A 16044-nucleotide genomic window follows, 5' to 3' on the forward strand; every position below is an offset into this window, starting at 1 on the left:
CTACCAGACAGCCTTCCAGCCACACTGCCCCAAGCCCGTAGGGTTGCTTGTTGTTGTTTTCGATGACAAAGCAATCTCAGAGGGAAAGGATCTAAGCCCAGGAGCACCCACTCCAACCTGAGGGTTAGGATTGTTTGGCTGCTGAATTTTGCAGCTTGCCATATTTGCAGCTGAATTAAAATAAATAAATAACTCAATCCATCAACTTACACAAGTGAAACAATCTGAGATGCTGCCCTCAGCTTGAGATCCATCACAGCAAAGTGTTTTGCCAGAAAAGGTTTCTTGGAGTCATCCAGAACTCGGACATAAGCTGTAACTGTTTCTCCAATCTCCACCTGAAACACAGGCACTCATCTTTCATTACAACTCTTCCTACTTACTAGCATAAACACTTTCATTTTGCTTTGCATCACACTTGGAGTTGGATGTTAGAGATACAGCCCCAGGGTTAGACTAGCACCGATCTTCAAGAATAGTCCCTGCCAGCTCTGGTTAGTGTCAAATTAAATCAATGCATTCAGGGCTTGCAGCTGGCAAGAGTGCAATTAAAACATCCAGTAGATCTAAGATGCACCCAAGCTGGCAAGGAAAAGGAGATGGAAGTTGGGGTTTTTTTTGGTTCATCTTTAAAACATGGCATCCAGAAAATGACCTCCTGTGCGACCTGTGCTGGATTCTACGGTCCTGCTCTGGCAGGGGAGTTGGACTCAAGGGTTCTTCAAATGTCCCTTCCAACCCCTAACATCCTGTGACCTTGGGGCCAAAGACTTGCTCTGATGCACTGGAAACAATGGGAGATGTAAATGATCATGTTCTTATAACGGGTGAGGTGCTGAACTGCAGCCTGTTCCCACACACATCGAGGCAGACGCTTGGGACTCTGAGGGAACGGAAAAGGGTAAGTTTGGGAGGAAGGAACACAAAGTCAGGAGATCAGACTGCTTCTCTGAGGTGACAGAGCTGCAGCAGAGGCCCTAGCCATGACATCCTGTTATCTTGTGCCTGGCTCATCTCTGTGCTGATGATCAGCACAGGGGAGCTGGCTCAGCTGAAAGCGCTGCTTCCCCAGTCACTAACCTTGTCAACGACTCGGACATACAGCTCCTGGATATCACAGACAGAAATCTCTGCCTTGGCTGGGGCAGGGAAAGCCAAGCACAAGTCATGGACCACGACAGTCACTGATCCTGCAAGCAGAGGCTGCACCTGCAAGGCCAAAGGAAAATTCTGTTACAACACTTAGCTATTTCAACTTCTCTGCGTTTCAGAGGATGAAAATTGTATCACTTTCAGGGCAGACACAGCTGATGAAGAAGTCTCCAAGCCTTACACACAGATAATTCTGCTATCAAAGAGAAGCTGTAAGGTGCATGTAAGAAGCATCACACTATCAAGCCAGTGCAAAGAGCCCCTGGGCAGCAACTGACCCCAGAGAACCAACCAGATCCTGGGCTGCATCACAAGAAGTGTGGCCAGCAGGGCAAGGGATGTGATTCTCCCCCTCTACACCCCTCTGCTGAGACCCCACCTGGAGCATTGTGTCCACTTCTGGAGCCCCTACTACAATAAATATCTAGAGGTGCTGGAACATGTCCACAGAAGGGCCATGAGGATGAAGAGAGGGCTGGAGCTCCTCTGCTATGAGGACAGACTGATAGAGTTGGAGTTGTTCAGTCTGGACAAGAGAAGGCTCCAAAGAGACCTTCTTGAGGCCTTCCAGCATCTTAAGGGGGCTACAAGAAAGCTGGGGAGGGACTTTTGAGGGTGTCAGGGAGTGATAGGACTGGGGGGGAACTGATCCAAGCTAGAGGAGGGGAGATTTAGATTAGACATCAGGAAGAAGTTCTTCCCCCTGAGGGTGGTGAGAGACTGGCACTGGTTGCCCAGGGAGGTGGTGGAAGCCTCATCCCTGGAGGCTTTTGCAGCCAGGCTGGATGTGGCTGTGAGCAACCTGCTGTAGTGTGAGGTGTCCCTGCCCATGGCAGGGGGGTTGGAACTGGATGATCCTTGAGGTCCCTTCCAACCCTGACAACTCTGTGATGGAACATCTCTCCATTGAGAAGCAGGCTGGCATCCTGCTTATCTCCTTCTGCCATCAGAAGGACAGAAAGCCCACAACCTATCACCCAGAGCAATGAAACTTTCTGATGTGGAATGAAAACCAAAGTCACAAGGAAAAACCCAAAGCTGAAGGACAGAGAATGCTTGTGAAGCCCTGGTACTGCTTCCTGCAAGACTCACACTTTCAGGCATTGCTTTTCATGTGAATGAAAGCCAAAGTTGGGCACCGGAGCTCCCCGGAAGACAAAGTAGGTGTTTCTGGGATGCAGCTATCATGATTATTGCATTAATTGCTTTGTACAAAGAATGCACACATTATACATCTCAGAACAGGGAGAATCACACAGCACAGGAAGAGAGCTCTGTTCACAGGCACAGAACCAGGCACTGATCTCTCCTCAAGGCCTCCACACCTTGCTCATGTCACCTCTGCAGGTCTCTTGCAGAGATTTCTGCCTGACCTTGCCACATACCCCAAGGACAATCCCAGCTTTCTCTGCACCCCCACAGGTACCTTTGCTCTGGCCAGGGCTGGAGGAGATGTTTGGTGCCCTATTCCAAGCACTCATCTGACTTACAAAGATGAACTCTGGACCAAGGGGTGCTGGACAGCCAGGCCCCCACTTCGAAGGGATTTAGATCATCCATGGCATTTCTTGGCAGCACTACAGGAGGTAGCAGGGAGAGCAGTGGGGAGAGCTGACATTTTGTTCTTTGAGGGCACAGCTCTTTTTCCTCAAAGAGAAAGGAATTGAAAGTTTCAATAAATGTCAGCTTTCAGAACTGCAGCAGCTCCCAAGGTGAGTGGCTAAGAGAGGGGCTGGGGGCCCTGGAAAGCAGCGAGGGGCATGTGGCCAGGAGGAGGCAGGCAGCGTGACCACGGGGAAGATGATGTAATGAAGCTCTGCTGGGCTGGCAGACCAGAGACAAGAGCTATCAGAGCAGAGGGCTCCCACAGCAAGCAGGGCTACCCCAACTTGCAAAAACTGCTCCTGCCTGCCACAGCTACCACTGGTGTTCTCATCCCTTGTGAGGTGTCCAGCAGCTCCCAAGCACAAAACATGCTTCATTCCACCACTACTCATTCTTCCCCCACACTAGCACTCACACCCAGAAAAGCTGCTGTGTTGAGAGTAAGCTGGAGGAAATAAAACCATCTTCCTCCACACTGTTCCCCACTTGGGGTCCTTACAGAATGTGTAAGCTGGTGAATGGCCTGGGGAATCAGTTTTATGAAGAGGGACTGAAAGAGCTGGGGATGGTTAGTTTGAAATAGAGGAGGCTGAAGGGACACCTCATGGCTCTCTACAACTACCTGAAAGGAGATTGTGCAGAGGCTGGTGCTGGTCTCTTCTCACAGGTTATTAGTGATAGAACAAGAGGGAATGGCCTCAAGCTGCCACTGGGCAGGGTTAGACTAGACAGTAGGAAATAATTTTCACATCAGGAGTGGTCAGGGATTGGAATGTGCTGCCCAGGGAGGTGGTGGAGTCACCAACCCTGGATGTGTTTCAAGGTGGTTTGGAGCTATGGTTTAGGGGTGACCCTTGCAGAGTAGGGTTCTAGGTTGGACTTGGTGATCTTGAGGCTCTCTTCCAACCTGAACCTGTGATTCTGTGACAAAGAGGCAGGGCATTTATCCTTGGCAGTCCTAGGAAGACTGAGATCACTGCTTTAGGTAACTTGAGCTTAGTTTCTCAGAACAGTTCACTATCAAACCACCCTGTATCAACCTGGCTCCACTGAGCCCCACCATGGCATCAGCCTGCCACATCTGGAACTTCCACACACTGCTGGATTCCACAGAGAGACAAAAATCAACAGGGCACACTGGGATTTAGCTCAAACACTGCACAGAGGACTAACAGACTTATAAAATGGGGGGGGGGGGGAGGGGGGCTGGGGATTTGGTTTGTTTTAAAATGGTTTTTGAATGTGTTAAGTGGAGTGTTCTCCCCTTAAACTCTGACAGGTAGCTAAGATAAATCTTTTTGTATCTCCAAAAGCCTACCTTGCTGGCACTGTTCCACTACTTAAATGTTCACTGCTCTGCACTGCAATTATCTTGTGTACATCAGTTAAAGCACTGCTAAACCCACGGGGGACATCTGACTGAAGAAGTAGTAAGAGCTGAAACAGTGAACAATGTACAACAATAAGCTCATCTCTTTTGCTTTCATCCCACCTCTGTGCCTGGATGACTTAGTTGGAAAAATATTCCCACCTTCCATTTCCAACAGTTTGAGACAAGCAAAAATGTTTCACCATACTCTCCACAATGAGAAAAAACCATCAATCCAGATGGATCAGCATCTCACTACTTTATCAATGTTATCCATGACAAGTGAAATGTCGAAGTTCTGTACCTGTCAAAGCAACTAAACCAACTTGTGTTGCTTCCAATTCCTGCCTCAGGAAAGCTACAGTGCAAATACTTGTTGCTGCTGACTGCAGAATGCATCTCATACCCTGCACCTGGATGAAGTCAAGCATCACTATGGTTTAGTGGCATCTTCTAGGGGAGAAGTGCATTAAAAACAACGTGGAGAGCAACATCAACTCCTTAATAGAGTTATTCACAAAATGGAGATGAAATACTGAGATAGCAAAACCATCCTGAAATGGCACTGCAAGAAGAACTGGAAGGCTGTGGAAGGCCTACAACAAACATTCCACTGTAAGTCTAGAAACTACTGGAGAGAGTCCAATGGAGGCTACAGAGATGCTGAGGCTACAGAGATGCTGAGGGGCATGGACCATCTCTGTGAGGAGGAAAGGCTGAGAGTCCTGGGGCTGTTGAGCCTGGAGAAGAGCAGCCCCAGAGGGGATCTGAGCAATGCTCAGCAAGAGCTGAAGGGTGGGGAGCAAGAGGCTGGGGCCAGACTCTTGTCAGTCGTGCCCAATGATAGGACAAGGGGCAACTGGCACAAAGTGCAACCCAGGAGGTTTCATCTGAACAGGAGGAGAAACTTGTTTGGGGTGAGGGTGCTGGAGCCCTGGAGCAGGCTGCCCAGAGAGGTTGTGGAGTCTCCTTCTCTGCAGAGATTCCAAACCCCTCTGGACATTGTGACCCTGGGCAAGTTGCTGTGGATGTCCTGCTTTAGCAGGGGGGTTGGACTGGGTGATCCCCAGAGGTCCCTTCCAACCCCCACCATGCTGGCATTCTGAACACTTCTGAACAATTCCATCACAGTATCTTTCACATTGTGTTTATGAAAGCAGGAACATTGCACTGCAGTACTGCAGTGGGTAAAGAACAACCTGGTGCTGGCTGCTGTCTTGTACACAATCCATACATGCACTGCAGCTGTAGGCAGTTTCCTGTACCTGAAGCTACACAAGAAATTGCTTGTGCAGAGATCCCCTGCCTGAAGCCTGACTGTGCCAAGCAAGCACCTCCATGATTTAGCTATTGCCTGTTGCCCACCACTGTTGACCAACAGACCGCTGCAGGACATTCAGGTGCGCAGAGACATCAGATAACAAAACACTTCACTCACCAAAGCAACACCTTGAGTTTCCTCATGAGACACTCTTACAACATTTGCAACACTGGTATTGATGAAAAAATATCCAGAACCACCTTTGATGAAAAGTTCTGCCTGCAAAACCAGAGAAGCAGCCAACATCAGATGAGATCTTCCTGCTAAAACTGGCATCCTGACACATCTTGGGTTGGTTTTGCTGGGCTCCTGCCTGCAGCTGAAAGCAGCAGGATAATTCCTTACCTGTAGGTCAGGGTGATTGTAAATGGAGACATCAGTAGGGTTCACTGTTACATCTTCTACTAGTATCAGTTCAATAGTGGCAGACACTGGTAGGAGAGCCTGGTACTGCAAGAAACAGTTCCAGCTGTTAGAGCAAACACCAAGAGCCAGAAAGAAACAGTTCTGTGAGAGCAAACACCAAGAGTCAGAGACAGTTCTAGATGTTAGAGCACACACCAAGAGCTAGAAAGAGACAGTTCTAGATGTTAGAGCACACACCAAGAGTCACAAACAGTTCTAGATGTTAGAGCACACACCAAGAGCCAGAAAGAAACAGTTCTGTGAAAGCAAACACCAAGAGTCAGAGACAGTTCTAGATGTTAGAGCACACACCAAGAGCTAGAAAGAGACAGTTCTAGATGTTAGAGCACACACCAAGAGCTAGAAAGAGACAGTTCTAGATGTTAGAGCACACACCAAGAGTCACAAACAGTTCTAGATGTTAGAGCACACACCAAGAGCCAGAAAGAAACAGTTCTGTGAAAGCAAACACCAAGAGTCAGAGACAGTTCTAGATGTTAGAGCACACACCAAGAGCTAGAAAGAGACAGTTCTAGATGTTAGAGCACACACCAAGAGCTAGAAAGAGACAGTTCTAGATGTTAGAGCACACACCAAGAGTCACAAACAGTTCCAGCTGTTAGAGCACACACCAAGAGTCACAAACAGTTCCAGCTATTAGAGCACACACCAAGAGCCAGAAAAAAACAGTTCTGTGAGAGCAAATACCAAGAGTCAGAGACAGTTCTAGATATTAGAGCACACACCAAGAGTCACAAACAGTTCCAGCTATTAGAGCACACACCAAGAGCCAGAAAAAAACAGTTCTGTGAGAGGAAATACCAAGAGTCAGAGACAGTTCTAGATGTTAGAGCACACACCAAGAGTCACAAACAGTTCCAGCTATTAGAGCACACACCAAGAGCCAGAAAAAACCAGTTCTGTGAGAGCAAATACCAAGAGTCAGAGACAGTTCTAGATGTTAGAGCACACACCAAGAGTCACAAACAGTTCCAGCTATTAGAGCACACACCAAGAGCCAGAAAAAAACAGTTCTGTGAGAGGAAATACCAAGAGTCAGAGACAGTTCTAGATATTAGAGCACACACCAAGAGTCACTAACAGTTCCAGCTGTTAGAGCACACACCAAGAGCCAGAAAGCAGCCCGAATTTCTTGCACAGCCAGGGAAGGATACTTAAAGCACACAGAGCCAGAGCTGGAGGAGTTTAGGTCAATGGAATGTCCACACAATCTACTAACTGCCTGAGCTGCAGGTAAGGTCAGACCCAGGCCATGCTGCTTTGTTCTACATCGCTGACCAAGACAAAGAGTAAAGCCTGCACTTGACAGATGCAGCAGCAGCAGCTAAGCAGGTCTGACACACAGTACAGCAACTCAGAGATGTGCTCTAAGTGCACACAAAATGAAAAAGCAGAGAGGCAGAATGCTTGCTTCTACTGCAGCCTCATCTTGGTAGGATTCTCCCTAGCAGGCCACCAAAGTTTAATCATTCACTTCTAACAACATTAGCTTAGAAAGGGAAAATGGTATTCAGAGGAAGTTACTATTATGTACCCTAATTAGAATGATTTCTTTGATGTAGAAAGGATGTAGCCTCCCCTGATGGCATAATAGGATACACCACTTAAACGTGGAGCAATGATCAGGACATCTTAATAGACCAGACTAGGTCTTACTAGATTCTTATTTAGCCCTTTTGTCTGCAAGAAAGAAGTGTGAGGCTGAGAGCAAAATCCAGTAGTCCATCTGTGATGTGCTTGAGAAGAGCAGACTAACTGCCCCATGGAGCTGGAGCACAAGTGGCATCTACAACTACTCTTCACCTGCACAAAGATTCCTCCCAAACTTAGAAGCAGGTGCTAGAGCTTAAGAGAACTCCAGTGCCACTTTACACCCGTGTGCCACATTGAAATATGACAAACTTCTCAGAACTGGAGGCAAAGTTCAGAGAATTCACTTCTGTAACTATCTCTAAATGTAAAGAACATTGACTAATGGCTTGAGAAAGAGCACAGTGAGTGACTGGAGAACACCAAATGACACAAACAGAAAATTGCCATCTGTTTCCACCTGCCTTCTCTGTTCCCCAGCATCACTTTTTGCTGCTGCTCTTCCCTATGCTGAGTATCTACACTGAGTATGTCAGGGAGTGGCTAATGACTTGTAAAATCAGAGCCCAGGCTTATGGCTGGCACTGTACAAATGAGGAGTCTCTCCCTTGTGCAAGATCAATGAGAGACCCAAGGAGAAAGGAAGAGCATCAGTCAGAGCCCAGCTTTTACATATGGTCCACCAGAGGATCTCGGCCAGCTTTTGCTTTGCTCATGCAGAACCTTTCTCCCCAGTTTTGCAGTGGAAATTTGCTTTCCCCAGGGACAGCTGCACTAAGCACATGGTTGCTTTAGAGAAGGACAAGCAGCAGAGATTCACCAATTCATTCTCAGCTGAGACCATCCTCTGCAATGCCCTTGCTCAGATGCTTCAAGAAACCCAAAGGAACCGGATGGCTTTGCCCTGGCTCACAGCACGCAGTGCACAGAAAAGCAGGAGAAAAGCACCGTGGTGTGAATCTGTCTTCAGCAGCGGCTATGGGCTGCCTGATTCTGACATGACTCAGCCCCAAGGAAACACAGACACAGAAGACACAACATGAAGCACCACAGGAAAACAGCAACAAAAGCCCTGAGTCCCGAGTACCGCTGCTTTCACTTGAGCTGCCTTCAGCTGGGCCTGCTGGTACCCTGCTGCAGTGGCTGAGATGGCACTCGTTCCAGACTTGTGATGAACCAGGACAGTTTGTAAGCCTGGGATCAAACAAAAAAAGCCAAAGTAAATCTGATGGCAGGGAAAAAAAAAGGTGACATGAACACTGCTCATCTCTCCCATTATCATTCGAACCACACAAGGATTATCTCTCTCCAGTCAGGTTTGGTTCTTATTCCTTTGTAAATAGCTCACAGCATGTTTATGGAGGATAAACTGAGACACAGCTACGCCTCACAGGGATTTCTTTAAGCAATCTCAGACATTCATAGAATCACAGAAGGGACCTCAAGGATCATCTAGTTCCAACTCCCTGCCACAGGCAGGGACATCTCACACTAGAGCAGGTTGCTCAGAGCCACATCCAGCCAGGTCTTAAAAACCTCCAGGCAGGAGGCTTCCACCACCTCCCTGGGCAGCCTGTGCCAGTCTCTCACCACCCTCATGGGAAAGAACTTCTTCCTGACATCCAATCTGAAGCTTCCCATTTCTAGTTTTGCTCCATTCCCCCTCAGTCCTATCACTCCCTGACATCCTCAAGAGTCCCTCCCCAGCATTTCTGGAGCCCCCTTCAGATACTGGAAGGCCACAAGAAGGTCTCATTGGAGCCTTCTCTTCTCCAGACTGCACAACCCCAACTCCCTCAGTCTGTCCTCCTAGCAGAGCAGCTCCAGCCCTCTGCTCATCCTCGTGGCCCTTCTCTGGACACCTTCCAGCACCTCCAGATTTGGAGGTGTTTAGAAGGAGACCTGATAGGGCACTTGGTTGCATGGTTTAGTTGATTAGGTGGTGTTGGATAATAGGTTGGATGTGATGACCTTGAAGATCTCTTCCAACCTGGTCTGGTCTATTCTATTCTATTCTATTCCAGATCCTTCCTGTAATAGGGGTTCCAGAACTGGACACAGTGCTCCAGGTGGGGTCTCACCAGAGCATTACCAAGTAGGTTTAATCCTCCTGCAACTAATGAGCTGCTCATGGAAACCAAACCCATACCGTGCATTTTCTTTTGTCCGTTTCCACTGTCCTTCAGAGTCAGCTCCATGGGCATGTCAGGCTCAATGCTAGCCAGGGACACTTGTGTTGACTCCCAGGTAACTCTAAGAGAGCTGAAGTTATCAAATCTACTGCCCTGCTGGTCATACACAGCCAAATCCAAGACTGGGTTGCGATGGTTTGAAACAGGAACCTGAAAAAGAAGGAATGCTTTGAAGTGAATGGATGCCAGAGGAGATTTTAGTCATTACAAGAAACCCCAAGCAAGGGTGCTGAATTCCATCAGATTTATTAGAACCTCTTTGTGTGAGTCATGGCCATTAGAGTGAGCTGTCACTAAGCTGCACTGCTTCAGCTGCAAAGGCTTCTTTTGGGGAGTGGCAATGTGTTTGGATTTTTTCTAGCTGGTGAATCACCTTAAAACAAAACTCAAACCACACAGCTCAATTAGAATCATAGAATGCTCTGGGCCAGAAGGGACCTCCAAAGCTCATCCAGTTCAATCCCCTCTGCACTCAGCAGGGACATCCCCAACTAGATCAGGTTGCCCAGAGCTTCATCAAGCTTCACCTTGAGTATCTCCAGGGTTGGGGCCTCAACCACCTCCCTGGGCAACCTGTTGCAGTGTTCCACCACCCTCCTGGTGCAGAACTTGTTCCTCACATCCAATCTCAATCTGCTCTGCTCTAGTTTGAAGCCATTGCCCCTAGTCCTGTCCTTCCAGGCCTTTGCAAACAGTCTCTCTCCACCCTTCTTGTAGCCCCCTTCAGGTACTGGAAGGTTGCTATTAGGTCTCCCTGGAGTCTTCTCTTCTCCAGGCTGAACACCCCCAGCTCCCTCAGGCTGTCCTCATTGCCAAGCTGCTCCCACCCCCTCATCATTTTCATGGCCTCCTCTGGACCCTCTCCATCAGCTCCATGTCCTTCCTATACTGAGGGCTCCAGATCTGGATGCAGTGCTGCAGGAGAGGCCTCACCAGAGCAGAGCATAGTGGCAGAATCGCCTCTCAGGCTCTGCTGCCAATGCATCTTTTGATGCAGCTCATCTTGGGTACTCAGACAAGTAATGAAAACTCCTGTCACTTCTCAGAGGGGATGGCTCAAATTCTGGGGTTCCTCTTGTGAAATGATGAACAGTGCACTGATGGAGTCCAACTGACACATAAGGGAGCCAGGAAAACAGGTGAGCTCTGGAGTGACCTAGAATCATGAAGGCTGGAAAAGACCTCTAAGATCATCCAGTCCACCTGGAACCCAGCTACCATAACCACTAAACCATGTCCCAAGTGCCCAACACCTCCAGGGATGGTGACTGTACCACCTCCCTGGGCAGCCTGTTCCAATGCCTGACCTCTCTGGCAGCAAAGAAATTTTTCCTAATATCCAACCCAAACTTCCCTCAACACAACTTCAAGCAATTCCCTCTCATCCTGTGTTTAGTTACTTGGGAGAAGAGACCAACACCAGCCTCATTCCAGCCTCCTTTCACAGAAAGCAATGAGACTTCTCTTCTCCAAACTAAATAACCCCAGCTCCCTCAACCATTCCTCATATTATGCCCTCCAAACCCCACAGCAGCCTCAGTCTCTTCCCTGGACACCCTCCAGTAAACTCAGATCCTTTCTTATACTGTGGTGCCCAGAACTGAACTCAGTACTCAAGGTGTGGCCTCACCAATACAGTACCCAGTACAGGGGCACCATCACTTCCCTACTCCTACTGGTCACACCATTGCTGATCCAGGCTGGGATGCTGATGGCCTTCTTGGCCACCTGGGCACACTGCTGGCTCATCTTCAGCTGCCATCAACCAACACCCTCAGGTCCTTTTCCACTGGGAAGATTTCCAGCCAATCTGCCCCAAGACTGCAGCATTCGTGGTGTTGCAAATGCAGGACCCACCTCTTGGCTCCAGTGAATCTCATCCCACTGGCCTGCCAGCCTGGCAGGTCCCTTTGCAGAGCCTTCCTAGCCCCCTGCAAGACAACACCCTCCCAGCTCAGTGTTATCTGCAAACTTACTGACCATTGATAAAGATGTTAAAGAGAACTGGCCCCAGACTGAGCCCTGGGGGACAACACTTGAGACTGGCCAGTACCAGGAGCTAACTCCACTCCCCAGCACTCTCTGGCCCCAGCCAGTTCTTAACCCAGTGAAGAGACTTTCAGTAGGCTACTTGTAATGTCCTTCTCATGCTGTTATTGCACAGAAGTAGCTCCTACACTACAGATTTCTGTAAGCAGGATGACTGGTAGATATGCCTGGTAGTACCAGCATACAAATCAGTTCTCTCAGCAGCCGCCACATGACAGCACCCATGAGGATACAGAATAAAGAGTTCTCTATGCTCTGGTCATTGTTATGACTCAGATGTGCAAAGCTGAACAGATCTGAAGTCACTGAACAGCACTGGCTCAGCTTGAAAGGTGAAGTTTCAGAGATGTCTTTTACGTGTTAAAATATGATCAAATGTTACAGGATCAGGGGATGTTAGAGGTTGGAAGGGACTTCTGGAGATCTTCCAGTCCAGCCCCCTGCCAGAGAAGGACCACAGAATCCAGCACAGGTCACACAGGACCACATCCAGACAGCGCTGCAAAGGCTCCACAGAAGGAGACTCCACAACCTCTCTGGGCAGCCTGTGCCAGGGCTCTGGGACCCTCACAGTGAAGAAGTTCCTCCTCATGTTGAGGTGGAACCTCTTGTGCTGGAGTTTCCATCCATTGCTCCTTGTCCTATCCCAGGGCACAAGTGAGCAGAGGCTGTCCCTGTCCCTTCCTTCCTGACCCCCAGGCCTCAGATATTGATAGACATTGATCAGATCTTAGGCTGGATGTTAGGAAGAAGTTCTTCCCAGCAAGAGAGATTGGCCATTGGAATGTGCTGCCCAGGGAGGTGGTGGAGTCATCATCACTGGAGGTGTTTAGGGAGAGCCTGGATGAGGCACTTGGTGCCATGGTTTAGTTGATGAGATGGTGTTGGATGATAGGTTGGACTTGATGATCTCTGAGGCCTCTTCCAACCTGGTTAATTCTATTCTATTCTAAAGATCCCCTCAGTCTTCTCCTCTCCAGACTGAACAGCCCCAGGGCTCTCAGCTTCTGCTCATCAGGCAGTTCTCCAGTCCCTTATCATCCTTGTAGCCCTCCTTTGGACTCTGTCCAGCAGATCCCTGTTCATCTTCAAGTGGGGAGCCCAGAGCTGGATGCAATATTCCAGGTGGGGCCTCACCAGGGGAGAGTAGCGGGGGAGGAGAACCTCCCTCAATCTGCTGGTCACACTCTCCTTAATGCACCCCAGGATCCCATTGGCCTGCTTGGTCACAGCTGCACATTGCTGTCCAATCGATAATTTCTTGTCCACCAGGACACCTAGGTCTTTCTCCACAGGGCTGCTCTCCAGAAGATCACCTCCTAACCTGTACTGCTCTGTCACTTGTTGAAGCCTACACAGGTATCTTCATGCCATCATTTGTGCCTTTAGCAATGTACACACAAACATCCACTCACACAGTAAGAGCTGAGGGTAAGATACATCTCTGTGTGTTCTGTGGAATATGTGGACTAGAATGAAGTGCTGTAGAAAAAAAGAAACCTTTCCCTCTTCTCTTTGTTTTTCTTTCAAATAAACCCCAAGTTTATCTCAACAAGTCAGGAAGGCTTCCTCACAGCAACATGGTTGTGGGAAGCCAAATACAAATGCAGAAAATGCTCCTGTTTTCTCCTAGAGCATAGAATCACAGACTGGTTTGCATTGGAAGGGACCTTAAACATCATCTAGTTCCAACTCCCCTGTTACCAGACCAGGTTGCTCGAGGCTCCATCCAAGCTGGCTTGGAACACTTCCAGCCTTGGAGCCTCCATAACTTCTCTGGGCAGTCTGTTCCAGCACCTCACCACCTCATGGGAAGAATTTCCTCCTAATGTCTTATCTAAATCCAGCTTCATCCAGATCCCTTTATAAACCTGTGCAAATGACCACCTGTAGGACACTCACCCCCAGAATGCTTGCTGCAGAAGCAGGCAATGATCCCAGCAGGGCCCACAACACCCAAGGTACCACTACCCTTGCAGGAGGTCAGGTTCTTCATTTCTTAAGTGGAGGTCCAAACTGATACATCAAGTTCTGAGAACACAATCTTTTCCTGTCACTCACCACTTGCTTGTTTTGTTGCAGCAAAGGGCAGGAAAGATCAAGCTGAGGGCTTCCATAAATGGGAGTCAAGGTGAGGCGCGAAGGGATGGCACAGATGAACTTCACAGCGACAGCCTCGACCGCTGGGAAAGGGTTGGTGATGGTGGGGTTGTTCCCAACAGCCAAGGAAATAACCTGGACAGTTATGCAAACAGGCAGGTGAGGTGAGGAGCAAGGACTGCTGAGCTCAGGCACCTTCTGGTTCACACTCTGCTGGAAGCATCAATAAGGGCAAACAGGATGCCGAGGGATCTCCAGCACCACTAAGGCAGAAGGTGTCAAAGGAAGCGCATCCTTCAAGGGCAGTTCTAGAGCATTCTCAGAGTATGATCCCTGGGAGCATTTCAAAGAACCACAGACTGGGTTGGGTTGGAAGGGGCCTTAGATCAGCTAGTTCCAATCCCCTGCTATGGGCAGGGATACCTCCTACTAGACCAGCTTGTTCAAAGACCCATGCAATCTGCCTTTCAACACTTTCAGGTGGAGCCTCCACAACTTCTCTGAGCAAGCTGTTCTTCACCACTCTCATGGGGAAGAATTTCCTCCTCATGTCTCATCTCAATCCAGCTTCTTCCAGTCTGAAGCCATCACCCCTCATCCTGTCATTCCATGCCTTTGTCAAAAGTCCCTCTCCAGCTCTCCCTATAGCCCCTTTCAGGTACTGTAAGGCTGCTCTAAGGTCTGCCTGGAGCCTTTTCCCCTCCAAATTTTCTCATCCCATCTCCAGAGCATCTCCATAGCTCCATTCTGATTATCTTTGTGGCCTCCTCTGGACCCTCTCCAACAGATCCATGTCCTTCTTGTGCTGGGTGCTCCAGAGCTGCACCCAGTACTCATGTTTATTACTAACAAATGATTAGCACAACAAATCTCTTGTCACTTAAAAAGCTACCAGGGTGGTGCTTTTCTCACAGAGTGAGAACAGAGCAGCCCAAGGACAATATTTATGGTCACCTCAGTCTGTTTGAAAACAGCTGCTGGTTTATTTCAGGGTCCTTTTTTCAGCCCTTAAGAAAACTAAGTGGACATAAACACAGAGAAGGCTATGCCAGCAGGCTGGGTGAGCTCTGGTCACTGAAGGGTGTCAAAGCCATGCACATGTGAGCTGCTCTGGACAGCACTGGGGACAGAGAGGTGATGCCTCTACAGTCATAAATAACCACAAAAGATGGTCTTCCTTTCTCAGTGTGTCCTTACAGTAATAGTTACAGTTTGTGCAGTGTCCACTGAGGAGATCAGTTGGACAGTCTGGCAGCCACACCAAAATGCTCAGGTCTGGCAGAATTAGAGGGGGAAAACATTAAATCAAAGCTAAATGCTTCCTAGAGTGGCCACAGTGAACAAAGCAGGGTAAATCATTTCTGGGTGGTGGAGAAAACAAGAGCAGGTGCAAAGTGACCACAGCTGCTATCACCATCAGAGCAGCAAATTCACAGGGCTGACATTTGTCTCAATAAGCAGAATTTCACTAGAAAGTAACTTGGGTAAAGAGGAGCAGGCCACACACAAGAGTCAGCTCACTGCAGTAACCTTCTGCTATGATCCTTTTCCTACCAGCTGAAGCTGCAGTTTCTAGCATCCACAAGAGAAGGCTTCTGTGACTCTGCTTCATGCTGCAATACACCCAGCACAAAGCTACTGGAACCTAACCTCATGAAATGCTCACCCTACAGCCTGGCCCAGCATCACAGTGCACAAACACCAGCCTTACCCAGGCACTTCACTGGCTTAGTACAGAAACCACCCCTGGCAAAGAGGTGTGCAGTGCCACCACCCTGCCTGAAGCCTGCCCTCTGTCACCTCAGCTCAGTGCTCCACGGAGGACAACACAACCACCTCCTGGCACTTACTTGTTCTCCCAGGCTTTTGCAAGAGACTCTGACCCAGTGCTGGAGGGTATTTCGAGCCGCAGGATGCTCCAGTACAGAGAGACCAACGCTTCCTGCACCCTCAGTGGTGACATTCCTGAAGAACTTGGAAGGTTCCTGCACCCATGGTCTAGGTCCTCCTTCAAACACCATATCTTTAGAGGAGCCCAGCGTCACCAGCGCCGCAGACGGAGGATCAATAGCCTGCAATGGATTCATTAATTACAAATTAATGACTCTCCCACTCTGGTAGTACTTGGCAAAAGAATTATAGAATAGGTTGGGTTGGAGGGGAGCTCAAAGATCATCCAGTCCCAAACCCCCAGCCATGGGCAGGGACACCTCCCACCAGCCCAGGTTGCTCAAGGCCTC

General features: G+C 48.8%; 1 protein-coding gene across 1 annotated transcript in view; it reads right to left on the minus strand.

Annotated features, from left to right (window-relative positions):
- The window catches only part of LOC104296548 (nuclear pore membrane glycoprotein 210), a 90796-nt gene that overhangs the window by 29417 nt on the left and 45335 nt on the right, over window positions 1-16044 (minus strand). The window contains exons 15-22 of the mRNA XM_054176577.1: window positions 15655-15876; window positions 13766-13939; window positions 9613-9805; window positions 8551-8657; window positions 5793-5897; window positions 5565-5666; window positions 1081-1209; window positions 211-338 (exon numbers count right to left, since the gene is read on the minus strand). Of these exons, the coding sequence (XP_054032552.1) occupies window positions 211-338; window positions 1081-1209; window positions 5565-5666; window positions 5793-5897; window positions 8551-8657; window positions 9613-9805; window positions 13766-13939; window positions 15655-15876 (1160 nt within the window). The remainder of the gene's footprint in view (window positions 1-210; window positions 339-1080; window positions 1210-5564; window positions 5667-5792; window positions 5898-8550; window positions 8658-9612; window positions 9806-13765; window positions 13940-15654; window positions 15877-16044) is intronic.

This window comes from Dryobates pubescens, chromosome 1 (assembly GCF_014839835.1).
Source record: "Dryobates pubescens isolate bDryPub1 chromosome 1, bDryPub1.pri, whole genome shotgun sequence".
Classification (NCBI taxonomy): domain Eukaryota; kingdom Metazoa; phylum Chordata; class Aves; order Piciformes; family Picidae; genus Dryobates; species Dryobates pubescens.